The sequence below is a fragment of the Prionailurus viverrinus genome, chromosome C1 (assembly GCF_022837055.1).
Source record: "Prionailurus viverrinus isolate Anna chromosome C1, UM_Priviv_1.0, whole genome shotgun sequence".
Classification (NCBI taxonomy): domain Eukaryota; kingdom Metazoa; phylum Chordata; class Mammalia; order Carnivora; family Felidae; genus Prionailurus; species Prionailurus viverrinus.
In genome coordinates, this window is record NC_062568.1 from 135,809,618 (window position 1) to 135,836,911 (window position 27,294).

General features: G+C 35.6%; 1 protein-coding gene across 12 annotated transcripts in view; it reads left to right on the forward strand.

Annotated features, from left to right (window-relative positions):
- Positions 1 to 27,294, forward strand: part of EVI5 (ecotropic viral integration site 5) — a 259,537-nt gene that overhangs the window by 216,682 nt on the left and 15,561 nt on the right. For 11 of the 12 annotated variants that reach the window (XM_047870640.1, XM_047870636.1, XM_047870637.1 and 8 more), the window contains one exon: positions 21,615 to 25,923. In XM_047870640.1, coding sequence (XP_047726596.1) covers positions 21,615 to 21,926 — 312 coding nt within the window. In that variant the 3' untranslated portion in view covers positions 21,927 to 25,923. Of the gene's footprint in view, positions 1 to 21,614; positions 25,924 to 27,294 lie in introns of those variants that run through there. The other variant, XR_007154737.1, reaches the window with a different exon arrangement.

The window sequence follows — 27,294 nt, forward strand, 5'->3', positions numbered from 1 at the left end:
CTTTAATACTCTTGAATTAAATGTTTAGCACTGTTTTTAAATCTTACAGTCCCCATTTATAGATAAAAAAATTCATTCTTAATGACTTCTTTACATTAATGTTATTACTCCTGTTCCTCTTATATGTTCCATTAAATCCTGGGTAATTAGTTTATCTTATTTGAAGTCATAAGATAAAAAAATTATACAATACTTTATGTCTGCAATAATATCACTGAGTGGAAGACTTAAAGCTGAGATTTCTGACTGATAGTATTTTTAAGCCAGGCATGTTCTTAAAGTTTATCTAGTTTTTCACTTGATAAATGAGGAAGCTGGGGCATAAGAGTTAAGGGACTTACCCAAAGTTACACAGCTAGTAATGGAAGAGACGGAACTACTGCCCAGGCATTCTGACTTCTGTTCTGCTACATCCCACTGCCCTACCACAATCCTCCCGACCCATTTACTTGTCACATGTTAAATATAGTAGGAGTTCCATAAGTGTTTAATTAAATTAAAATTAATTACTTCTCACAGATGGGAACCTACTGTCTAGTTAGTAGGACTCTACTGTCACCTAGTATTTTCTTCCAGCATCAGGTTCTGGACTTCTCTTCCATCTGAAACTGGGGAATTGGTCTGACTTAACCCTTCTATTTTGCTTCAGTTTCCAGTGGGTGCTACTAAAATCTTAGCTTTTAAATATTAGATGATTTTCTGAAAATAGAAGCAACTGAGATTTTATAGCCAAATTTGACATTCCCAGAAACAGAGAAATAGATAAAAATAGTTAACCTAATTTCATATATGCCTATCACTTATGAAATACAAGCTTACCCACGGACATATATTAGCTCAGCTATTCAATACATCCTTTTGCAAGAGTTTGTTTAACTTGTGACCAAACTTCCAGCAATTGTTTCTGCATTAAATTTTTAAAATCTCCAAGGCTATATATCTTTCCATTCATTCTTTGCCTCCAAAAAGAATATGTAACACATAGAAAATCTATAATAATCCCATATAGGACACCTTACTTTTGATTCAAGACTTTTAGACCATTTTCCAGTTTTGTGCTCTATTCATAGGACAGTATTCTACCCAATTACATGCCTCTGTGTATCCTGTTCCTACTATAGGTAAAACAAGATGTTTAAATTTGCTAATGAAAATATGTATTTCTGATTATGATAATTTCATTAAAGAATGGGAGTTGAATCATGAGAACATGACGAAAAAGATAGGTTTGGTAGAAGAGAGTAATAAAGAGAGATAATGAAATCACTTAAAAAAGGAAAATTAAAAACAAAAAACAGGGTAAGAAAAGGAATTAGACCCAAGTGAGGATGAGATACCCAGAAAAGAAGACCCTTAGGAGTATCAACTAATGTAGGATACGACTCAAAAAGAGTTAAGAGATTTCTAGGATGACATCTGGTGAGCAGTCAATGTAGAGAATATAGACTCAGTCAGAAATGAGGGATTTGAATCCAGTACTCAGAATTAAAGAATCAAGTAAATAACCTCAAGAGATAATGTCTCGCTGGCCAAGGGACAGAACCAGTTGGAATTGTAAAGTCAGACTTGGATATGAAGCTGTGTCAGATGGGATATTTTTCTGATATTGTGCCAGATGCTATGCAAAGTACAGTGTAGTCTTATTCTCAAGGAATTTACAATCTAATGGGAGAAAGTGGAAAGTTAATTTAACAAAGACTGTATGGTTGGTACAAACAGTGAGTACTAAATAGTTCAGAAATGGGAGATAACATAGCACATAATTTTGTTTGTTTTAATTAATGGTTGTTGTACTATCCTTGATGCTTACCGGCAAGCCAAACTGCAAGTTCCTTGCAGAGATTGTGTCTTATTCAGCCTTATATTTCTTAGAGCCTTTGAAGAATCCTAACACTGTACTATGAACTCATGGATTCAGTCAATTCTCTTGGTGTTCAAGTTGTCCTGAATTTGACGAGTGGAAACTCTTTCAAGTATCTTTTTTTTTTTTTTTTTTTTTTAATAACCAGTATCTTTTTTTTCTACAACTCCATTAGACTTTGAACAATTCTGTGTTTTCTGGCACTAAGTGGCAAGTTTTTACATAGTACTTTACATTAATTGAGAACAGCTAGATTTTCAAATGCATAATAGTGAGACAATGCCTATTAGTAGTAATCTGTAAATTGCTTAATTAATGGTTCCAACAGTTAAATTGGAAATGTAAGTCATGAGAAACCACTTGAGGGAAACTGGATGTTAAATACATACCAGTTGGGTTATAAGAAGTAAAAGCAGATGAAAATAAGCATGTTTAAAGAATTGGAACTAACTATAAAGCCTATAGTGGCAGGTTTTATAGTTGCTTATAGCAGTTCTTAAATAGATTTAATCCAATAAGGGTACAAGAGATTGATTCTGTTAGCATTCCCATGAAAACACCATCGAATAGCATATTCTTAGATCTTAGATATGAGGAAAGTAGGATATAAATGCTTAAAACTATTTCAGTAACATATGTAGTATCAATACGATGTTAGCATGACTACTGTATTAAACGTATTTGTTGATATTTAGAGTGGAGCTAATAGGATGTGCTTAAACATTTCTTTCAGCCTGACTTGGGCAACCAAATGAGCTAGATTTTAAAGTCCAGTGAACTTACTCAAGTACTCAGGTTTCAAGATTTGAGTATTTATTTAAAAATTTTTTCATTTATCCAGAAGCTGGTTATCCCTACTCTTCATCTAACTCTTTCTCCTTTCATTGTCATGCCAGTATTTCTAAACACATCCATAAGATGGAGAAGAGGGGAAAAATTATAGATATATGTGCAGTTTATCAGGTTCTTAATAGCAGTTCTAGATTTTTTTTTTTAATTTATTGTCAGATTAGCTAACATACAGTGTATACAGTGTACTCTTGGGTTTGGGAGGTAGATTCCCATGATTCATCACTTATATACAACACCCAGTGCGCATCCCAACAGGTGCCCTCAATGCCCATCACCCATTTCCCCTTCCCTGCTCCCCAGTCAACCCTCAGTTTGTTCTCCTCATTTGAGTCTCTTATGGTTTGCTTCCCTGTGTGTTTGAAACTATTTTTTCCCCTTACCTTCCCCCATGGTCCTCTGTTAAGTTTTCTCAAGTTTCATGTGAGTGAAAACTTATGATATTTGTCTTTCTCCAGTTGGCTTATTTTACTTAGCATAATACCCTCCAGTTCCATCCATGTTGTTGCAAATGGCAGGATTTTGTTCTTTCTCATTTTGTTTTTTAGGTTTAGAAGTTTAGTTTTTGTTTCTGAATTTCGTGTCTTTATTCTCCAAAAAGAACTTGCTGCAGGTGGTTGGGAACCATCATTTATAGAGCAGTGGACTTATCCAGGAGACCTGGATTCTAGACCTACTTCTGCTGATTAACTGTGTGACCTTAGGATTCCAGTATACTTCATATATTTATTCAGTCGGTAAGCATTTGAGCATCATTTAGCTCCCAGGTATGCCTCAGACCTTGGCTCAGTTACTGCATCCTTAAGCAGTCATGCTAAATAATCTTTAAAGTGCTTTCCATCCCAGTCCTATGCTAGGTGTATAAAAGTCAAAGTCCCAATTGTTAAGGAATTCAGACTGGTAGGGAGAACAGTCAATATGGGCAGTGCTGCATTAGAACCACATGGTGCCATGGCCTACAAATGTGTCCTAAAACCTCTGGGCATGGGACTGCCTAAAGTTTGAAAGGGGAGCAGAAAATAGCCAGGAAAAGGAGAATAAAAGAGTGTTTAGGTAGAGGCCATCATATTCAAAGGTCTGGAGGCAAATAAAGAGCTCAGGAAAGAGAGAAGCAGCAGCTGTAAAAGCAGAGAAGGGACGCCTGGGTGGCTCAGTCACTTAAGCATCCAACTTGATTTCAGCTCATCATGATTTCCTGGTTGGTGAGTTCGAGCCCTGCATCAGGCTCCTCACTGACAGGGCAGAGCCTGCTTTGGATTCTGTCTCTCTCTCTGCCCCTTCCCTGCTCTCTCTCTGTCTCTCTGTCTCTATACATACATACATACATACATACATACATACATACATACATACATACAGGAAAATCAGGCAGGGATGCTTCTGAAACTGGAGAGAGAGCCTGATCAGTTTGTTTTTAGTGTATGATTCTGAAAATAGCATTCAGAGAGATTGATCCAATGGCTAAGGGTAAAGCTTTCTTAATCAAATAAGAGGAAATCCACAGAATAGAATCTTCTTCCTTGATTATGTTTTGGATTATATTCTCTTTAAGATGTTGGTCCAAATGATGCATTTGAGAGCCAATTTGAATTTTTTCAGTTTAATTTACATATTTTCTTCCTGTTATCACTACCCAATACTTCATACTTGGTTTTTAGTGCTGTATATTCTTAAATGTAACAGTCCAGTTTCTTCAGCTATGCCAAGATTTTGAAATATAGCCAATCATTTTGAAACCTTATTTTCTTTGCATCAAGTAATTCAGTTTTAAAATGCTAGTTTTTAGGGGCGCCTGGGTGGCGCAGTCGGTTAAGCGTCCGACTTCAGCCAGGTCACGATCTCGCGGTCCGTGAGTTCGAGCCCCGCGTCGGGCTCTGGGCTGATGGCTCAGAGCCTGGAGCCTGTTTCCGATTCTGTGTCTCCCTCTCTCTCTGCCCCTCCCCCGTTCATGCTTTGTCTCTCTCTGTCCCAAAAATAAATAAACGTTGAAAAAAAAAATTTAAAAAAAAATAAAATGCTAGTTTTTAGAGGTACCTGGGTGGCTCATTTGGTTAAACATCCAACTCTTGATATCAGCTCAGGTTGTGATCTCTCATGAGATCCAGCCCCGCATCGGGTTCTCTGCTGAACATAGAACCTGCTTGGGATTCTGTCTCCCTCTCTCTCTCTGCCTCTCCCCTGCTGTGCTCTCTCTCAAAATAAATAAATAAACATTAAAAAAAACATAAATAAAATGTTAGTTTTTAAAAGAAACAATAACTTAAGTATTGGCAGTTTTTCAAACTAGTAACATTTATAAATGTGTTCTTCAAACTTACTAAGTGTCAACTAAAGGAGAATTGATAAAAGATGAAGAGCTAGCTCCCTCAGATTTACAAAAACTAAAAATTTTAAACTGTGGTTGGAAGTCTTTGGTGCAGTAAATCATGTGCTTTTCATGGACCCTATCTCACAGATGCAGTTGGATTTGAGATAATCAGATTTTCACTCCCCATGAACTGGACAACTAAAAACATCATACAAATAATATGTGTCAGAGACTTAGTGCTACTTTGCTGCCTGTCTGATTTAAGTTGTTGTGGTCAGTCTGAGGAACCTGTGATATGATAAGATAGCATTCATGAGGTCATGTGGTTTGCAAGTGCCCAATCTTAACTAAGCAGTCTATGAGTACCTCAGAATGAGGAAGAAGCATACTAACCTTTCCTGTTTGGCTTTTAAAATAGTGTAGGTCTGTGGCTATATATATTTATCATGTATTTTTAAAATTATTTTTCCATCAGGAGTTAATTTTAATTTCCTGGCAAAAAGTGAATGCTACAAATACATTTATCTTTTACTTAATACTTCTGTCTAAAGCATTACATTTTTTACTGCAAATATTTTCATCTATTAAAATGAAGCTGGGGTGTCTGGGTGGCTCAGTTGGTTAAGCATCTAACTCTTTTTTTTAAATTTTTTTTTTTATAACGTTTATTTATTTTTGAGACAGAGAGAGACAGAGCATGAACGGGGGAGGGTCAGAGAGAGGGAGACACAGAATCCGAAACAGGCTCCAGGCTCTGAGCTGTCAGCACAGAGCCCGACACTGGGCTCGAACTCACAGACCGTGAGATCATGACCCGAGCCGAAGTCGGCCGCTCAACCGACTGAGCCACCCAGGCGCCCCAAGCATCTAACTCTTGATTTCAGCTCAGGTCATGATCTCACGGTTCATGATTTTGAGCCCTGCTTTGGGCTCTGCTCAGACTGTGCAGAACCTACTTGGGATTCTCTCTCTCCCTCTCTTTCAGCCTCTCCCCCATGCACACATAATCTATCTCTCTCTCAAAATAAATAAACTTAAAAAAAATTATTTTCAATGTGGCAATATCTCCATTGGAAACATGCTCATAAAATGACTACCTGATTTTTATATATATGTATGTGTGTGTGTGTATGTATGTATAAATAGATTTATTTGAGCTATAATTCACATACAGTTATGGTTCATCCATTTAAAATGTACAACTCAGTGGCTTTTAGTATATTTACAGAGTTGTGAAGCTATTGGCACAATGTTAGAACATTTTTTATCACTCCCGAAAGTAATAGCATTCCCATTGGTAGTCATTCTTCATTTCCCCCAAGCTCCCTTCCTGCAACCCTAGGCAACCACTAATCTACTTTCTATCTCTGTAGATTTCCCTATTCTGGATATTTCATTTAAATGGAATTATACAGGGGCGCCTGGGTGGCTCAGTCGGTAAGCGTCTGACTTCAGCTCAGGTCATGATCTCACAGTTCATGAGTTCAAGCCTCGCATTGGGCTCTGTGCTGACAGCTCAGAGCCTGGAGCCTGCTTCAGATTCTGTGTCTCCCTCTCTCTCTGTTCCTCCCCCACTCACACTCTGTCTCTCTCTCAAAAATAAATAAACATTAAAAAAAATTTTTTAATGGAATTATACAATATGTGGTCATCTGTGACTGTTTTCTTAGCATAATGTTTTCAAGGTCCATTCATGTTGTAGCATGTATCACTACTTCATTCCTTTTTATTGCCTAATAATATTCTATCAAATGGGTATACCACATTCCGTTTATCCATTTATTGTGTGATGGATATTTGGGTTGTTTTCACTTTTTGGCTGTTATAAATAATGCTGATGTGAACATTCATATACAAAGTTCATTGTGACCATATGTTTTCATTTGTCTTGAGTATTACTTACTAGTAGAATCACTGTGGTTTAACGATTTCAAGAACTGCCATAGTGTTTTCCAAAGCAGCTGTACCATTTTATATTTCCATCAGCTGTGTATGAGGGTTCCAGTTTCTCCACATCCTTGCCAATGTTTGATATTATTTCCCTTTTTTGTTTATAGCCATCCTAGTAAATATGAATGTCCTCTCATTTTGGTTTTGTTTTGTGTTTTCCTGGTGGCTAATGATATTGGGCATCTTGTCATTTGCTTATTGCCCATCTGTAACTTCTTTAGAGAAATATTTACCCAGACCCTGTGCCCATTTTATAATTGGGTTGTCTTTTTATAATTGAGTTGTAAGAATTCTTCATATATTTTAGATACAAGTCCCTTATCAGATAAATGATTTAAAATTTGGGTAAATGATTAGATAGACTGATAAAACCTATGATTTAGCTTTAGAGAAGAATGATTCCTCTTAACTGTTCAGTCCAGATAGAAAAGAAGTACTTCATTTTCGTGAGGATGTTTTGCTAAATATTTGAATTTTTTTAGTACTTCAGCTGAAGGTTAAATCAAATGAAATGTACGTGGTACTTTGATGTAGCTTTAAAAGTTCAGAGTGAAACAAGTGTGAAGTGATTTATTTCCTGTAATTGGTCATAAATTTACATAGAAGTTCATATATTCCTAACCTCATCACCATTGACATTAGAGTACCTTCTAAATAATGTTAATGGTTTCAGTTTTATCAAGATGTGTCAGCTGCCAGGAAGAGGGCAATGCAGTTTCATTTTGTTTGCCATAGTATACTGGATAAATCTAAGTATACAGTATAGAGAGACTAAGCGTTCTTTGTAAATGACCTGTTTCTTCTCCCTCTCTCCTTCTCTGGTAACAAATGCAGAATATAATTTTCTTCAGTGCCAAACTTTGCTTTCCACCTTTTTCACTTATTATTGTGGGTACATTTTTTTTTCTTTGCTTCTGAAAGAATGAGTTTTAACTATTGCATTTTATATATTTAACACAGACTCTATGTTTTTTTTTTAACTTTAAGTGTTTTATCTGGTATTTAAAAGTAATTTACTCAGCATAAAGCCAAAACAATTTTCAGCATTGTCTGTTTTGTATTATTTCAATACAACTCTTGAATTTTAAACTTAATCTACTTTTAAGTACTGTGGGTCTGAATTTTTCCTCTTGCCTATGTAGTACAATGATCAAAAAGTCATGACCTCCAATTGATCACTTTTATTGGTTTCCTGTTCTGATTCACTGGAAATCTTTTGGTTTGTATGCTTATGGCTAGTTTTAATCTTTGTCATATGTACAATTCATTTTTGAAAGAAGCTGATAATTGAGAATTAATTTAGCACATCATTCCCCTCTTACATTTTGAAAACTTAAACTATTAAAATATTATATAAGGATTTCAACAAAATTACTGATTAAACTTTGGAGTAAAAAAGTAAAGCCTCTAGAACTTAGAAATAGAAATCTTTGTGATTATTGAACTTTATGTCCATCTTCTCATATAAAGAATAATTTATAGTTATTTACAATTTTATATCTTATACATCACTTGCAGAAATGTTACATTAACTGTAACAGCAATAGCTCAATGTTTTACAAAGATTGATTATATAAACCCAAATGTACAAATAAGAGCTTTTATAATCTGATATGACTCAGTCTTGGAAACTTACTGCATCTGTTTTGCAGTTCACTTGGTATCACATGACTCACTTAAATGGTTTAAACCCTGTCTAGTAGTGATCAAAGTTCATTTGGTTAGGGGTTTTTTTGGTGTGTGGATGACTTTTTTCCACTTTGTTGTGGACTGATTGTCTTTCAGAACACTCAGTACAGCCTTTCTTATTCTTTTGAATCTCAAAAAGTGGTAGTTGTCTGTACAATTCAGCCTCCAGTCACACACGGGGGAAAGTTTTTTTGACCTGAAATAATATGCATGGAAGCACTTTTAACTGTAAAACCTCATATAAATATAAGGGTTTATTATTAATTCTCTTACTCCTACACATTAAAATTGAGAAAGGATAAACTATGGTGTCTCTTTAAAATCAACTGTAAAAGTCAACCCAAACTTTTAAAAGCTACCAGTGTAATTACTGAAAGCAAGCAAACACACAAAGAACATGTGTCCTCTGTCCACATGGACACTAACCCAGGTGATCAAATTTCTCAGCACAGATTTCTCTATTATTTATTAGGAAGTTATATTTAAAGGCTACCGATCTCTAAAGCAATGACACTTCTCTGTTTTACAAAAGAAACTTCTATCTTAACCTGTGAAAGTTTAGCTAATGAAGTAGACTAATGAGAAATTCTTTTAATACTTGTGTTTCCTTAATGATTATTGAAGTCCTTTGGGCCTTCAGGGTATTCATTCCTGCAGGTTCTTCTCTTGGCTTTCAAATTTTACTGATAGTCTTTATGTGAAATAGCTATAGTAGTTCTTACTATTCTTTTTTAGTGTTTGAATTTTTACGATCATGCAGTTAGAAACTCTGCTGTTTCCTGTCAAAACCTACATTCATCAGACTATGAACATGACAGTTTCCTGTTTTCTTATTAGCTATACAGCATCTTATGCTGTATTCTTCATAAGTTGTATAATATCTTACCACTTTCTTTTTCTAATTGCTATATACTTTCTTTGGGTCAGCATTGTTGAATACATGCAGAGAAATCTTAAAATTCTATCTCTTTGAAGCTAGTGAGAGGTTAAGATTTTGTTAGCTTTTTAAGTTTTAATGAGTATGTCATAATGTCTTAAGTATTATTTAAATGAATTCTACATGTTTTTATTTTTTTACTCTGTCTCTTCATGCATAACATGATGAAGCAGTCCATATCAGGTAAGAAACAGTACATTATTGGGGTCTTTGTATATTGACACACCCCTCAGTCTGCTTATTAATATTTCTTATTCACAAAGGATGGGATGAATAATTAGTATGTAAGAACTTTCTCAAGAATCCAGCCATCTTTTTAGTGTAGTTCATTTATATTTCTTATGTGCCCACTCTTGTCAAGTCAGAATGCTGAATTCTCGAATACAAAAATGATTAGGAAACCGTCTCCATCATCAAAGGCTAACAGAAGAGGTAGAATATACGTACAGCAACCTTTTGTTTCGTATTTGTCCGGACACTGCTAATTTTAAATACTTAATTGTAACTTGGAAAAAACTTAATCTGTAAATAATACACTCAAATATATATACCTGTTGCATCAAATATGTTATAAAAATGGTAATATTTTAAACTATTAATATCAAAATAATACCGGAAAGCAAAAAAGAAATACTTTTAAATGTAAAGGAAGCAGTTTTTATTTTTTTGTTTTTTGTCATTGGGTTATTTGGAGGTTTTGTTATGGTGAGTATAACTGCTTATCAAAATGGTCAGCTACATGGGCACCTGGGTGGTTCAGTAGGCTGAGTGTCAGGCTCTTGATTCCATCTCAGGTCATGATCCCAGGGTCATGGGATCAAGCCCCACTTGGGGCTCTTCGCTGGGCATGGAGCCTGCTTAAGATTCTGTTTCCCTCTCCCCTCGCTCTTCCTTGGCTCACACATGCACAGGGATGTGCTTGTTCTTTATCTCTCTCTCTCCTCTCTAAAATTAAAAAAAAAAAAAAAGTCAGCTACAAATGAATTTGGAAGCAGTTTTTGAAAGGTTTTATTGATGAACTTTTTTTAAATGTGTTTTTATCATGGAAGTGTTCAAACATTGACAAATGCAGGGAGAGTAAGTTTAATGAACTTTGTGTTACCTATCACTGAACTTTAAAATTTTTTTTGTTTTTGAACTTTTTTTTTTAACTATTTAAAGAGAATCATACAGAATATACTCTTTAATATTAGGCTACTTGTGTTTGTAATTTATTTTAATGTGGCTATAGTTCATTTTTATTTTTGTATAGCATCCCATTATAAAAATAAATAACCCATTTTTTTTATTATTAATGCACATTTGTGCTGTTTCCAGTTCATGGAACTACCAAATAATGCTGCTGTAAACATTCTTTTACATGATGAACATTTTTAGGTATTTCTGTTGGGTCTTTACTTAAGAGTGGACATCATAGAGGATGTGTAAGTCCATTTCTTAGGAGATAATACCAGAGTTTTTTTTAAGTTGTAAAAGCTTACGTACACAGCAGTTGCTCTTCATTTTCACCAGCACTTGATATTGTCAGTGGTTTATTTTAGTCATTATGTATACATATCATGTTGTGATTTCAGTTTGCATTTCCTGATGAATAGTGATGTTGTGCGCCTTTTCATGTTATTTGTTGGCCATTTGGCTATCTTTTGTGTGAATTAGCTAGTCAGAACTTTTGCCTGTTTTTTCAGATTGTCTTTTTATGATTATTATTAACATATGAGAATTAGTTATGTATCCTACATAAAGCTTTTTAGTGATAAATATGGCTAGTATTAATCCCATTCTATTCTTGACATCTTACTCTCTTGAAGGTGTCCTTGATGAAGAGAAGTTCTTCATTTTAATAAGGCTCGATTTATTTTTCCTGTCTTTATGCTTAGTGTAGCCTGTGGCCTATCTAGGAACTCTTTTCTTTCATGAATGGTCATGAAACCATTCACCTGTATTATCTACCACAAATATTGTTTTGTTTTGCTTTGCTTTTAATTTGGGTATAGTTGATACACAATGTTACACTAGTTTCAGGTGTATAGCATGGTGATTCATCTTCTGTATGCATTATGCTGTGCTCACCACATGATGACCTTATGCTTAGAATACAACTAAACTATTAAAAAAAATAAAATATAGAATACAACTAAACAAATAATTGAAACTAAGAAATTTAGTATTGACCATGGAAAATGCTTTGTTCCCCCAAAGATTTTGAGGCAGTTTGCATGAATATACATAATACAGAAATAACTGGATATTAGGTTAATCAAACCAAATTAAATTGCTGATACTTGACTTTCATTTACAAAAATGGCAGTATCGGATGCTTCACTCTGATAGTTAAAAAAAATTAGTTCTAAAGCAAAATCTAGTAAAATCAACATTCCTATTAGCACACAGAAATGCATATGGTATCAATGTGAGCCACATATTTGGTAGCTAGTACAAAGCAGGGAACATAACGTACTGAAGATTCATGGTTTTAGTAAGACAAAACCAAACCAATTCTTCTCTTCCTCTTTCTTAACTTTGAAATACATTTCTTTTACTGGTCTGCCATTGGGGTAGAAAAATGAACTGAATAGGAAGGTGTTAGGCTAATGGCCTAACATCTAAGTAAGAGCAATTGTATAATGGACTAAAGCAGTGGAGTTCAAATACATAATTAGTGATGGGTGAGATCCCAAAATAGAATTCAGAAATACTAGTGACAATTATATGCCTTTCTTTTTTTTTTTTTTTTAATTTTTTTTTTTCAACGTTTATTTATTTTTGGGACAGAGAGAGACAGAGCATGAACGGGGGAGGGGCAGAGAGAGAGGGAGACACAGAATCGGAAACAGGCTCCAGGCTCCGAGCCATCAGCCCAGAGCCTGACGCGGGGCTCGAACTCACGGACTGCGAGATCGTGACCTGGCTGAAGTCGGACGCCTAACCGACTGCGCCACCCAGGCGCCCCAATTATATGCCTTTCTAGCAGTCTTCCATAGATATTATTTCTTAGGCTTTTATTTAATAGATATTTTTCTTTAAATATAAGATATATACAGAAAAATGTACAAATCATGAGTGTCTAGCTTGATAAATTATCACAAAAATGAATGTGCCCATTTAACTACCACCTAGATCAAGAACTAGAACATGCCAGCATTTCAGAAGTCTTCTTGTTATTCTTCCCACTTACTGACTAGTTTTTAACCTTATACTAATGAAATCACACAGAATGCATTTGTTTGTGTTTGGCTTCTTTTGCTAAACAGTGTGAGCTTTATCCATGTTGTTCCCTGCAGCAGTAATCTGTTTGTTCATTTTTGTTGCTGTATAGTGTCTCATTGTATGAATATACCATAATTTATTTAATCATACTATTGTTTATAAACATTTGGGTTATTTCCATTGGGTATTATTATGAATAAAATTGCCATGAACCCTATTACAAGTCTGTATTATACTTGTTTCTGTTGTTCATACACTTAGGAATGGGATTGCTGGGTGACTGTTAGAATTTATTGTTAAAACCAGGACACTTTTGAGAATGAAGATAGGATACCAGTAATAATTACATTGTGGCAGCAGGTATAATCTAGGACTGTGCCAAGCAAACTGTAATTTTAGCTATTCTAGGTATAGGATATATAGATGTTCAACTTTAGTAAATACTGTCAAACCATTTTCAGAAGTGCTTTTACTAACTTGTACCACCACTACTAAGAATTTATAATGAAGTTATTCAATATGATCAGTTAAGGGGCCATTAATTTGCTTTGACAACCAACCTGGCAGAAAGTAAGGCAAAGTTCTCTTGCAGAAATTAAAGAGCTTATGTTACAACACTTTAAAAAATAGTTTGGAAATATCTACTAAAGCTTAATGCACATATTCTCTATGACCCAGCAATTATACTCCTGGGTATATACTCAAGAGAAATGAGTGCTTATATTCATCAAAAAAACATAAGAATATTCATAGCAGCATTATATGTAATAGGCTGGAAACAGTACAAGTGGCCATTAACATAAGATGAATAAATAAATTGTGACATATTTACATAATGGAATATTATGAAAAAGAATGAACTTTGCTATCCATGCCATCATGGGTGAATCTCACAGACATAATGTTGAGTAACAGGAGCCAGACACAAATGATTATATACCATATGATTCTTTATATTAGGTCCGAGAACAGGCAAAACTATTCTTTGGTGATAGATGTCAGAATAGTGGTTACCTTTGAAGGTAATCCCCAGGTGAGGAGAGGACATAAGGGGGCCTCCTGGGGTACTGGAAATGTTTTATATCTTGATCTGGGTGGTAGTTATATGGGCATAGACATAAGTAAAAATTTATCAACCTGTACACTTAAAATCCATGTGCTTTACTGTGTTTTATCTTTAAAAAAAAAAAGTCTAGGGGAGCCTGGCTGACTCAGTTGGTAAGGCATGCAAATCTTGATCTCAGGGTTGTGAGTTCAAGTCCCACACTGGGTATAGAGATTACCTAAATATAAAATCTTTAAAAACAAACAAAGCAAACACACACCCACACCCACACACACACACACACAACATGAGCCTAAACATTTTCTTGGAACAGACATAGTCTCAGAGTTTTCTCAAGCAGTTTAGATATTATAGTATAGTGGCCACAAAAAAAATCACAGAACATCTAGTTTTTTTAATTGATAGACTTCATTATGGAAGACAGTCTTAGGTTTACAGAAAAATTGACCAGAAAATGCAGGAATATTCTCCTTCAATGGGTTCCCTTGGTTTCCTCTGATATTAACATCTTGTGCTAGTGTCATATATAAGTTATAACTGATAAGCCAATATTGATACATTCCTGAAGTCCATATTTACATTAGGGTTCACTGTTTGGACTGTACGTTCTGTGGGTTTTTACAAATGTTTAATGATATGTGTCTGCCATTACATTGTCATACAAAATAGTTGCACTGCCTAACAACCCTTTGTTCTCTACCTATTCATTCCTTCCCTCCCTTTGAACTTCTGGCAGCCACTGATCTATGTACTGTCTCGATAATTTTGCCTTTTTCAAAATGTCATATAGGTGGAATCATACACTAATGTAGCCTTTTTTTTTAAATTTTTTTTAACGTTTATTTATTTTTGAGACAGAGAGAGACAGAGCATGAACAGGGGAGGGGCAGAGAGAGAGGGAGACACAGAATCGGAAGCAGGCTCCAGACTCTGAGCCATCAGCCCAGAGCCCGACATGGGGCTTGAACTCATGGACCGCGAGATCGTGACCTGAGCTGAAGTCGGACGCTTAACCGACTGAGCCACCCAGGCGCCCCTAATGTAGCCTTTTCAGATTGACTTCTTTGACTTAACAATATGCCTTTAAGATTCCTGTATGTCACATCCCCCATCTTCACACATCCCTAAGAGCCTAATATTAAACTGCTTTAACAGTTGCCTCCATACTTTGAGCACATACTTCACCTCTCTAATGGGGGCTTTTCTGATGTGTGATACCATGTGATACTTTCTAACCAGAAAAAATAATTGATACAGACTCAGGTATTCAGAGAGAAATCGGGACCCTACTTAAAGACCTGGAAAGGATTCCACTCTTAAAGGTATATTTCATTGCATGTGTGTTAAAGCTCCTGAGTTTCCCTGGATACAGACTTCGAGACCTGCCTAAAACTGGAGCACAATTACAGTAAAACTTTTCTGCTGTTCTGATGATAGAGCCTAGATCCAAAAGAAGCAGTAGACTAACAGTGGTAGTACCAAGGTCTGATAAGATAATCATGGGGATGTTTTTGAAAACATTGGCAGTAGTACCTAATCATTTTTAATACATGAAATTCCAAACAGAATTTTTTTAAATTTTAGGTGTGCCTGGGTGGCTCAGTCAGTTAAGCATCTGACTCTGGACTTAGGCTCAAGTCATGATCTCACAGTTTGGGAGTTTGAGCCCTACATCAGGCTCTGTGCTAACAGTGCAGAGCCTGCTTGGGATTCAGTCTCCCTCTTTCTCTGCTCCTCCCTCACTTGCTCTCTATCTCTGTCTCAAAATAAATAAAAATAAACTTAAAAAAATAGATTCTGTTAAAAAAGAAAGACATTCTTTAAATTTAAGCTTTATTTTAAAATGTTAATTTTGTGTTGCAGAAATCAGCCTAAAATTACTAATCTAGATAAAAAACATCAAAGTGTATTAGAGGTATCTTATCATTGTAGCATTGTCCTCACTGATTGCAAATTATATCTTATTGTAACAAAATGCTTCCTCACGCCCTCCTACAGATACAGTCACCTATGTGTGTTTCTCTCATATGACTGTTGAGTTGTATTAAGAAATATTTTTTCTATCAAGGCCTGTAAAGCTAGAACTATACTCCTAAGGTTGGACATATTATCCTTTAAAAGGTATTGTCTGTCACCTGGATATGAAGCTGATCCTCAGAATAAAATTTTAACTTAAAGGTTGACATTTGATAGGAGGAAAAGAAGAGAAGGTTCTGACTCTGTTTTATAAACACACATGGTCTCTCACTTTAATATAGACAGAGATGTTGGGATGTCTAAAACTGGATGGTGTTCCTTAGTGATGAATCCCCTGAAACACCCATGGGAACCAGATTTGAAACTAGATGGTGAAGTGTCATATCTTAAAATATTTACTACCCTCGTAGTTCTTTGTATTTTTGTTTTTTTTTCCCCCTACTTGTTTGTGTGTCCAGATCAGGCCATCATATTTTTAAAATTCAACAGTGGTCATTGTGATGATGGCAGTGATAAATTAATAAGAACATCTTAAGTTCAAATTTATTTATCCATACCAGATTTTCTTAACATGATTCTAATATAGTACATCCCTAAGTATGATCCATTTAGACCAGTGTCTCTCAAAATGTGATCTATGGATCATCCTATTCAGAATTATCTGAGGTACTTGTTTAAAATACAGATTCCAGAGCCCCACCTGCTGAATCCAGGTGTCTGAGAAGAGGGCCCAAGTATCTACACATTTTTAATATAATATTCCCAAGTGGTTCTTATACATTAACACAATTTATAAATTGTTGGTCTAAAGAATTAGGAAGTCAAAGGACTCCAGAGTGACTCACCGAGTTGAATAGTCTGTCACATCATCTTTGTGGTAGGTTTTGGTTCTTTTAGCTGATATTTGGCAAATGGCAAATCTACTTAATGCCTAAAATCCCAAGTTATTTTTAAATGTTATAGAAATTAGAAGGCATTCATTAGAAGGAAACATTTTATTACACAGTAAACTTGTTATTTTATGTACTCATGTGTAAGAATAAAGTAATCTGAAGGACAGAATTAGATTATGTATTATATTTTTCTAAAACATCTTCTAGTTCAGTAGGCCAAAGTTATTTAAAAATCCTTTTTCTAGAGAGAGAGAAACCAAGAAAGAGACTCTTAACTATACAGACCAAACTGATAGTTAGCAGAGGAGAGGTGGGTTAGGGGATGGGTAAAAGAGGTGATGGGGATGGAAGAATGGAGATTAAGGGCTTATTGTGATGAGCCCTGAGTGATGTATGGAATTGCTGAATCGCTATATTAACACCTTAAACTAACATAACAGTGTATGTTAACTATACTGGAATAAAAAGAAAACAGAAGAGAATCTCAACCATCCCAGCAGTAGTCAAAGAAATACAATGACAATAATAGTGCCTCTTATAATGGAGGAAAATGTGTAATGGTCATGCTGGCCAAGGCTATATATAGTAGGCATGCTCAAATATTCCTGGTAGCAGAATAAAAACTATTGAAAATAAATGTGATATTTATTAAGAAAAAAATATATAAAAATAAAAATCCTTTTTCATTTGCTTCCAAATAGCTAGGTGATGACAAGACAACACAGGAGTCCACTAACTTATTCCCAGTATTTAAGACATTTTTTAAGATAATTACAATTTTGTAAAATACGTACTGGAAATTTTTTCTTAGAATTATAAAGAACCTGCTCTACTGTCTTTACAGTTGAGAAATTAATATCATTGTGATTCTTAATCTTTTATATTAAAAAATGTTTTTGTTTTTGGCTGGATGCTTTATCTTTTCTTTGTTCCCGGTGTCCTGAAATCTCATTGTGAGGTACCATGGTATAAGTGTACTTTTATCCACTGTGATGGATACTTGACAGGCTTTTTTAATCTCAAAGCTCATGTCTTTCAGGTCAGAGAAATACATGTCTGAAACCTCTTTTTTTTAGCCTATCCTGAGGTTGTTTTTTGTTTTTTGTTTTTTGTTTTTGTTGTTGTTGTTGTTTTACATGGAAGCAGTTTCTTCAGAGGAAATAAATGATTTTTAAAGAGTTTTCTTTTCCCCAGATAGTCTATTTCCTCCTAGTTGCCACTCCCCCTACCCCCAGCATCTCTTAGATGCTTCCCCTCCCACCCACCCCCCAAATGCCTGTTAACATTTGACTCCCTGCTCAAATTCTAGGCCTGGAGAACTTAAGCTGGCAGGAAGTCCTGAATGCCTGGGTAGGGTTCATTGACTGTGATCTAGCTGAGAGCCTTCTCTGGGGGAAATCCTAAGATCACCAGAGAAGAGTCCCTTTGCTTAAAATTCCAAAGATTCCTGGTGCTTCTATTTCCTTGGTGAATCTCAAAAGTACTTCCGTTCACATTCAGTGACTTTGAAACCTATTTCTAATTTCACCTTGAAAAATAATACTTTTTAAATATTTTTCACAATATGAGTGTGTTACTGGCATTTCATAAAGTTACGTTTTGTTGTTGTTTTATAATGATGTTCCAACAGTCTTTAACCAAAAATTAGAAAAGACAAGGGGCCACAGAAGGGTATGCTAAAGTACGTATGTGTACTTTTCAAGACAGAGAGTGAGTCCCTAGCTTTTGTCAGATTCCTCATCCCATAACTGACCCAAAAGAGCAAGCAAAGCCAACCAAGCAAAACACTGCCTATCAGGTAGTGGTTCTTACTCTGGGATGTGCATCAGAATTACTCTGGTCTTTTGAACATATACGCTGCCAAACCTTACCCTATAGCAGGAGAAAGTTTCAGGAGAAGGCATTTAAGTGAACTGCTCTTTGTGCTCACTTTGTCAGCACATAAACTAAACAGACAGCTTCTTGTTTCAACCACCACATAGTGGAGTTGGCTCAGAACAGCTTGGTTGTACTACTGAAAGATGGTGTCCATTTCTATATACCACACCCACATAGGCAGTTGTTCATGGTTTAGAAGGTCTTTTATTGTGAATAATTAAGAGTTCCATTTCAGGTAAATCATCTCCTTTCTCACTCAGGCCCATTTGGTTTGAGCAGAAGATCTACCACAGTGATTCTCAAACTGAGGTATCAAGATCTTCTGAGATGTTTGTAAAAAATGTTTCATTCTCAGAATTTTGATTCCTTAGATCTGGGGAGAGATTCTGCATTTTTAATAATCACCCTTGGTTATCCTGATGCAGATGATCAGTGGACTGTATATTGAGCTTTGCTAATCTAATTTTATACCAATAATAATAATATCCATGGAAGTTTTTTGGGGGGAGTGGGGTTGAAAAGATTAATAGTCTGGTTTTTGTTGTTTAAATATAATTAGCTCTGAAAGTCTTGTGATAAGGATCAGCAGTACAGCTCTTAGATCCAGACACCCAAGATTTTACACTTTAGAAGGCCCAGCTCTGGCCTTCCTCCAGCCAAACCTCTCTTCATGGGATGAGGATTCCCCCAGGACATCCTGACCTGAAGTTCAGGCCCTTATAGAGTGCATTATGGGTTCTCAGTACCCTGGAATTCCTTGCCTAAATGTCCACTTTCAGGGCCTATACAGGCCTTGTCCCTCTCAGAACCAGTGTGCACACTCCTAGGTCCAGGATATAACTAAGGGATAGCTTCAGTTTTACCAGACAGTCCCTTACCTTCACCTTTTTCTTCTCTCCAAAATTCCTTTATGCTGTTGCTACTCTTTATTAGCAGTTCTCAAGTATAGAAGCTTTAATTGCATCCCCTTGACATTGAGGAAATAACCCTTCAACCTGGAGTTAGTTTTATATAATGCTTGAGGTCACTTATTACATCTGATATGAGTCTGTAGTTTTTTAAATGCAATAAATTTTGTTAGAGCTACAGCTTTCCAAACAATTGGGAAGTTGCGGTTCCTCTGCCACACTCCTTTTGTAACAGCCAGGGAAAAGGAAGACACATGTTCCATATTATTTCTTCAAAAGGGTCTGGGAAAAAAGAAAGGAAGAGATTAACTGACATAATTTAACACTTGGAGCTATAAATCATGTGTTGCAATATGGTGATAGGATATTGCATCAGAATGTGGCAGTTGTAGTAATGCAGTGGGTATCACAATTAAGGGGAGGTCTTTGTGGTGTTCTGTGCCCTTTCCCTAAAAACTTAAAACTTTTAGTTTCCCTAAAAACTTTCTGCTCTGTCAGGGGAAAAGGTATTACTTAAATTACACTGTACCTCACTGTAATTTCGTTCTCTTGACTTAGGGCATAGGACTTCCTTTGTGGTTGAAGGTTTGCCTGAGGCAGACATTGCTGTACTGAGTCTCAGCATCCCTCTTGTTTCCCATTGTTCCCACACCAGCAGGGAAGTGCTGAGGTTTCTTCACTTCTTCCTGGAAGTCTGTCGGGGAAGCTGGGAGGTGTTATGGCAAGGCTGTAATCTCTTTACTCTCAGAACCGTTAGTTTTGAAAGTATATGTAACATTTCCTGAATATTTCACATAGGCTTTATCTTAAGATTTGAAAGATAGTGAGTGACCAGGAAATTGTCCCTGAGAAACAAAGTTGAAGGTTGATAGTAATGGTAAGGGTAGAAGGCATGGGATGTATTTCAGCAAAAATTCTTGCAAGTCAAGGTAGATTTTGATAGTTTTTTTCTCTTAATGTTTTTGTTTTTAACTCTTCTGCTCTACTGTAGGAGAAAATGCATGGTGTATGGGAGAAATAAAACAACTGACAATATCAGCATTAAATTTCATATTTAAAACCTCAGCTTTTGAGAACAGGGCTGATGTCTCAATTATATGGTAGTAGAAATGGTAGGATCCATGGTTGTGGATTTGGGAATTTGTGAGAACTTAGGCAAAGAAGTGGGAGATAATACAAAGAAATCACTTCTAATCCTGATAAAGCTGGTTTTGGAAAATGTGGTTTAGAAGTATGACAACAATGGGTTTTTCATTGCTGAGCTCTAGAATTAGACTTTCCCACCCAGTAACAGGTAGCATATAACATCCACAGCCCTTCCCATGTGAAGGTCTGGCTGTGTGAACTCCTGGCATAGCCAAAAGTTGGATCTGAAGGTGGAAAGAGAAGAGAAATAGGTGAGCAATACATGTCATTCTTCTCCCCTCTTGCCTCATGAGAGAAGTTGCTCCTTCTCCCTAAGGAGGAGTAGGGGAGAGAAGGCAAAATGATATATTACTGGCATTCCTCCCATGCAGAGAGAAATCTAACTAGTGGGACGAAGCATTCCTGCCCTGAGTGAGTCTTTGGTTGTCGTTGGGATATTATAATAGGATGGAGACTCATAGCACATTTTCATCTTTTGTAACAGAATTATGGAGTCACGCTCTCAAAAGTCAGTGTGTATGATAGTTCAGAGTATGGTCTTTAAGTCCATATCTTCTAGAGATGCATGCTAAAATATTTACAGGTAAACTGACAGAATGTCTGGGATTTACCTCAAAATAATCCAGGGACAGTAACAAGATTGTCCATGTTGTGTTAGTTGTTGAAATATGTCCTCAGCAAGTTATTCTACCTGAGTTTACATTTCCTAATCTCTAAATGGGGATGATGAAATCTACCACATAGGACTGTTGTGATCATTCAATTAAAATAAGTTATATGCCCATTACATAACATATAGGAGGCACTCAAAAATCAGTAGTAACTATTTTATATATAAATGGAAAAGAAATCAAGGCATCTTATCTTTTAAACATGAAACATTTGCTTTCTTGGTGTTTGTGTTTCCTCCAGTTGAGAATATTAACTTGGATTTTGTTTTGACAGCTCAGGTGCCTAAAAGGACAGAGGGTCTTCTCAGGCCAGCCTCCTTTTGATGGAATCCACATTGTCAACCATTTAATAGGAGATGATGAATCATTCCATTCCTCTGATGAAGATTTTATAGATAATTCTTTACAGGAGAGTGGTGTTGGTTTTCCTTTGCACAGAAAATCTGGCCCAACATCTTTGGACCCCGCTGTGGCAGATGGTAGTGAAAGCGAAACAGAAGACAGTGTGCTGGAGACCAGAGACAGCAACCAAGTGGCTCGAAAGGAGCAGTCCCCAAGAAAAGAGTCGTACTCAACCACTGTCTGACCATCACTGTGAACTAGACTGTGGGGTTTTTTAAGGGACCGGTTATCATATGATTAAGGGTTTTGGGAACATATCTGTTTCATATGTACATACGTATATACATACATATATATATATATATATATATATATATATACACACACATATATATATATATATATATATATATATATATATATATATATTTTACAGTCTGCCTTTTTATCTTTGCCAAATCTTCACCACTGACTTACCATTGCCATAAAGTAGACTGGAATATGGTTAATGGGAAAAATAAGATTCTAACAGTATTACTGAATATTGATGTTTCTTATTTAGAAAATTCAATTATGTCTATATGTGGGAAGCATTTTCAAGTTCAGAACAATGGAAAATTGGATTTTCTTCAGACAAAACTGCTTTTGTGCAATATTTCACGCTCATTCAACAAATTATTATGTTTATCAATTTGTTTTCATAGCAGCTGTCTGTAAACATTTGACCAAGATATACATATAATTTATCTTGTGTTTTTGTGTTGGGGGAATTTTTTTTCCAGTTAAAGTTACTGTTTTAGTAGTGGGCCACTGAAAGCTCCCAACCACAAAGGCTTTTTTTCCATATAATTTTACAAACACAAAATTATGGTCATCTTTGAGAGTTTTAAGTTTTGTTTTAATTTCTAACTTTTATGTGCATATGATGCTTCCATGCGTTGCCTACTGGTCAGAGTAGTAGGTTAACTACAAATAAATTGTGTTGTCCATATTTATAAATCTGTATCACCCAGCACTGAACATCATTTTATATGGAGAATGTATGTGTTGCAAAATGACTGCCTTCAGCATTCTAACAGGACTTCTGTAAATAATAGGTTAAAAGAAAATTGAAAATGAAACCAAACACTAATATTTTAATAGCTTTAGTATTTTGCTTAGTATTCAACACTAGCAGATTCATAAGTTAACTAATGCTTGCTTCAAAAACACTATTGGTGACATATTTTACTTCATGTGTATATAACTAATAAATTTTTCATGATTAAAGAGGTTATAGCACATATTACTTAGTGCTGATATCTACTTAATATAATTTAAGCAATGGACTGATGTCCAAGATACACAAAAATTATATCTGCAAATAATCTACAAGCATTATCTTCAGATTCTCTTGTTACTAATCCATAGATGAAGCCATAAGAATTCTTTCCTACCAGTTCTTCATTTTTATCGTCTAGACTTTTTTCCTAGAAATCTGAATGCCTGTCATTGATAGATTGGTGGAATACCATATTACACTTAGATTGTGTAAAGATAACAAGAATGTGTTGATTGGATGCTTTCCACTCTCATTTTCTTCAGCAGCCTATGAAAAAAATGGCCTTCAAGGATAAGAGGAAAGTAGAATTCTGTATATACGGAGATGCAACTTTGCACAATATGTTGCATGCAGGAAAAAATTTTATATGACAGAATGGAATAGAAAAGACAAAATAGTTTTGTACCTAAAACTAGGAGTTAAGCCTTATGGTATATCATGGAGTAGGCTTTTCCAGCAAGCCTTTTGTAGGCTTGAGAAACAAGCTTGAAAATATGCCTGTTTTGTCCATATCACCAGGTTAAATTCTAGTGATTAATTTACTTGTGGTCACAAATTAGTAAGTAGCAGAGCTAAGTGTTAATCGATATGTCTGACACCAAGCTGAAAAGCCTCAGCTAATGGATTTCTCAATTCTCTACTTTTCTGACAATGTGATTGAAATGTTTCCTGAATATATATAGATCTATATCTATGTATAGATATTAGTATCAACACTCATAAACTCTACACAGCTTATGAGTGTAGATACTGTTAACTAGAATCATCTGACCGGTGCTTTTGGGATTCTCTTTTGGGGTTCAGTACTGTTAGCCTAGAGGCTCTTGATGCCCAGGTAAAATGAGATGAGTCATGGCTACATGATTGCTTTGACCCCCACATTAAGAAATCTAAATGATCTAGACCAAGGGTCAGCAGCTACAGCCCATGAGCCTATTTGAGCCAGCTTGCTGTTTTTACATGACCCACAAAAATAAGAGTGGTTTTTAATTTTTAAATACTTGGGGAGAAAAATCAAAAACACAATAACGTTGTGTCACATGAAAATCATATGAAATTGTGTCAATACATAAAATTTTTTGGACCTTACCTCCATGCTTATCCATTTACATATAGTCTATGGCTGCTTTTGTGCTACCATGGCAGACTTGGGTAGTTTCAACAGAGACTGTATGGCACAAACAGCCTAAAATAACTACTATCTGGCGCTTTAGAGAAAAAGTCTGTGGACCCTTGGTTTAGATACTGTAAAATGTAGGTTAATTCTTAAGTTTGTCTTAGTAGAAGATTGAACTATTTGCTTTTGCTGTTGAACTAATGGCTTGGAAGCCTAAAATGTCCTAGTGATTCTTAAACTCATAACTATTCAAAATGGAAAATGTTCCAGCTGTTTTATATCATGAAGTCTTTGATGCCACCGAAAATTTTGGAAGGATGTCTGTACCTTTGGAAATGGAGAAAGACAGGGAAGAATTCCAGAATCCCAGCACTGTTCTTTCAAGCATGCGTATTGACCTTTAGGGTATGCCTCAATGAGTCAATGTTTTAATTTGACTTTAAGGACCTCTTTCTAGAATTGTGGTAAATTTGAAAGATATTCTCAGAGCATTTTCTAAGTACTGTTTTCTGGTTAGGAATTAGGTTTTAAAAGAATCATGGTAAATAAACCTTAATCCATTGATATTCTTATAATTTGGACAGTGAAATAATAGAAACAACAATCGTCTCATGCAAGAGCTTTGATTCAAATACTCCTTAGAAAGGTTTAAAATCTTCCTGGTTTTTTGGATGCAATAGGTTACTATGCCCTAATTTGACATTCAAATTAAGACTTCTGAGGTATTGGAAAATGTTCTCTTGATAGATTTTATTTAGTCTCTGGTACTTTGTGTCATTTAAATGTTACTCAGTTAAACAGCTAGAGTTGAAGAATATTCAGGGAGGAAAAAGTGAATAAAATAACAAACTCACACAAAAAAGTACTCTCTCAGGATAGCTACCTTCATGTCATTGCTATCTAGGTTGAAACGCTAAAGGTAGAGGCTACAGGTGATCTGAATAAAGTGGAAATTGCATTGAGGTGATGAAACAGAACTTTTAGATCAAGCAAATATTTCAACAGCCTTTTAAAAATCATTGGTAAATTTTTCTTCCTGAAAAAAGCAGTCAAAGATAAAACATTGCACAATTTCTTCCCTAATGGATATTACATACTCAGTGTTTGATGATTAATTGAGACATCAAGTCTCAATTAACTGGCAGGCTAGTTTGGAAGAAAAAAAACCAACTTTGTCTTAGCTCAGAGCTTGCAGCTTGTTACTCTCCAGATAGTGCCTTTGAAAACAAAGTCTAGGCCTTTTAAAGTATTTTATTTCTAACATCATAAATGAATTGGTTCCATATTCTCCTTTATCTTTTACATAATACATTAAAATTTTCAGATTTAAAGTAAAATAAGTATAAGAATCGTATTTTGGTAAAGCCCTTTCGTGGCCAGCTTGATTATTGCGTAGTACCAGACGTCAACAGCTAATGGTTTATGAAATCGTTGATTTACTTTATTAAAAGTGTACTTTAGCCTGAAAGTTATTGCTGCTCTATCATTAACAAAACAGTTTTTTAAACTAATTAATTTTAATTGAATTCATTTTCCTGAAATTAAAATTCCTGGTTAAAAGTGGAGTGGATGCTATTTATATCCAACTTTTTACATCACATTTTCATTGATGTGTACCGTACCTATCCTTTCTTGTCACTCCAAAGAAAAGATGATAGAATAATGCATTAGATATACTATAGAGATGCACAATTGTAATGTTTTTCATTTTACTGTTGGAATTTCTTATTATAACATTGTATGATAACCTGAAATGTTTACTTGTGCCTTTGCTTTAAACAATTATTAAAGTTTTTCATTTTATAAGAATTTCTGTTTCCTTAAACGATTCAACCTAAAAGGGGAGAGGCATGAAAACACTGTTAAAAAATGCGTGGCTTAATATCACATATTCACTAATGAGGTTTGTGTTCCGTGCGTAGAGGGACCATATCTGCCTGGCCCACCCATGTATAATTAGTGCCAAACCCAGAGCCTGGTACATGACATTTTTCAATTTAGTGAAAGGTAACATACCTAGATTTGTTACTTTCTTCAAGAAACATGGTGTTTGAAAATATTAATAGTGATATTTTCATCTCACATTGCATTTTAGGTGATTGATTAGCAACTAAGTTAATAAATATATTCAGATATCTAATTTGAATGTGCTATTGTGAAAAGAAAGTTATGCTTTCTGCATCTTTATCACAATGTTAATACCATTTAGTTCAGAAGCAGTTCACTATATATTCTGCTTTATTCCTAAAGGGTTTAAGACACTTTTTAAAAAAAAATTTTTTTTTCAACGTTTATTTATTTTTGGGACAGAGAGAGACAGAGCATGAACGGGGGAGGGGCAGAGAGAGAGGGAGACACAGAATCGGAAACAGGCTCCAGGCTCCGAGCCATCAGCCCAGAGCCTGACGCGGGGCTCGAACTCACGGACCGCGAGATCGTGACCTGGCTGAAGTTGGACGCTTAACCGACTGCGCCACCCAGGCGCCCCTAAGACACTTTATAAAGGTATATGATATATGACAAGATAGTCATAATCCAGTCTGTCCACCTTGACACTATTGACTTTTGAGGCCAAATTGTGGCAGGAAGCTGTCCTGTACATCATAGGGATGTCTAGTAGCATCCTTGGCTTATACCCACTAGATTTCCAGTAACCACCCCTCCTTCAGTTGTGACAACCCAAAAGGTCTCCAGTTGTTGCCGATGTGCCCTGTAAGGAGGAGTGAGAATGGAAATCACCGCTGGTTGACGATCTGTGGTATAAATTTAGAAGTGGGTCAAAAAACAACCAGTAGAACCCAAACTAAAAATATATACATTTATTGAAGATAGATTGCAAATTTTGACTCTTTGTAGTAGTCAGTATGAAAAGTAACACCTGAGCCATAAGGTGCCAGTTCACACTTACTAGGATGGCAATTGAAAAGAAAGTGTTGGCAAGGATATGGAAAAATTGGAACTCATACATTGTTGGGAATGTAAAGTGGTGCAGCCATTGTGAAAAGTTCTGGCAGTTCCTCAGAAAAGTTGAACAGAATTACCATATGATTCAGCAATTCCACTTCTAGGTATATACTAAAGAGATTCATGGGGCGCCTGGGTGGCTCAGTCGGTTGAACGTCTGACTTAGGCTCAGGTCATGATCTCACAGTTTGTGGGTTTGAGCCCCGCATC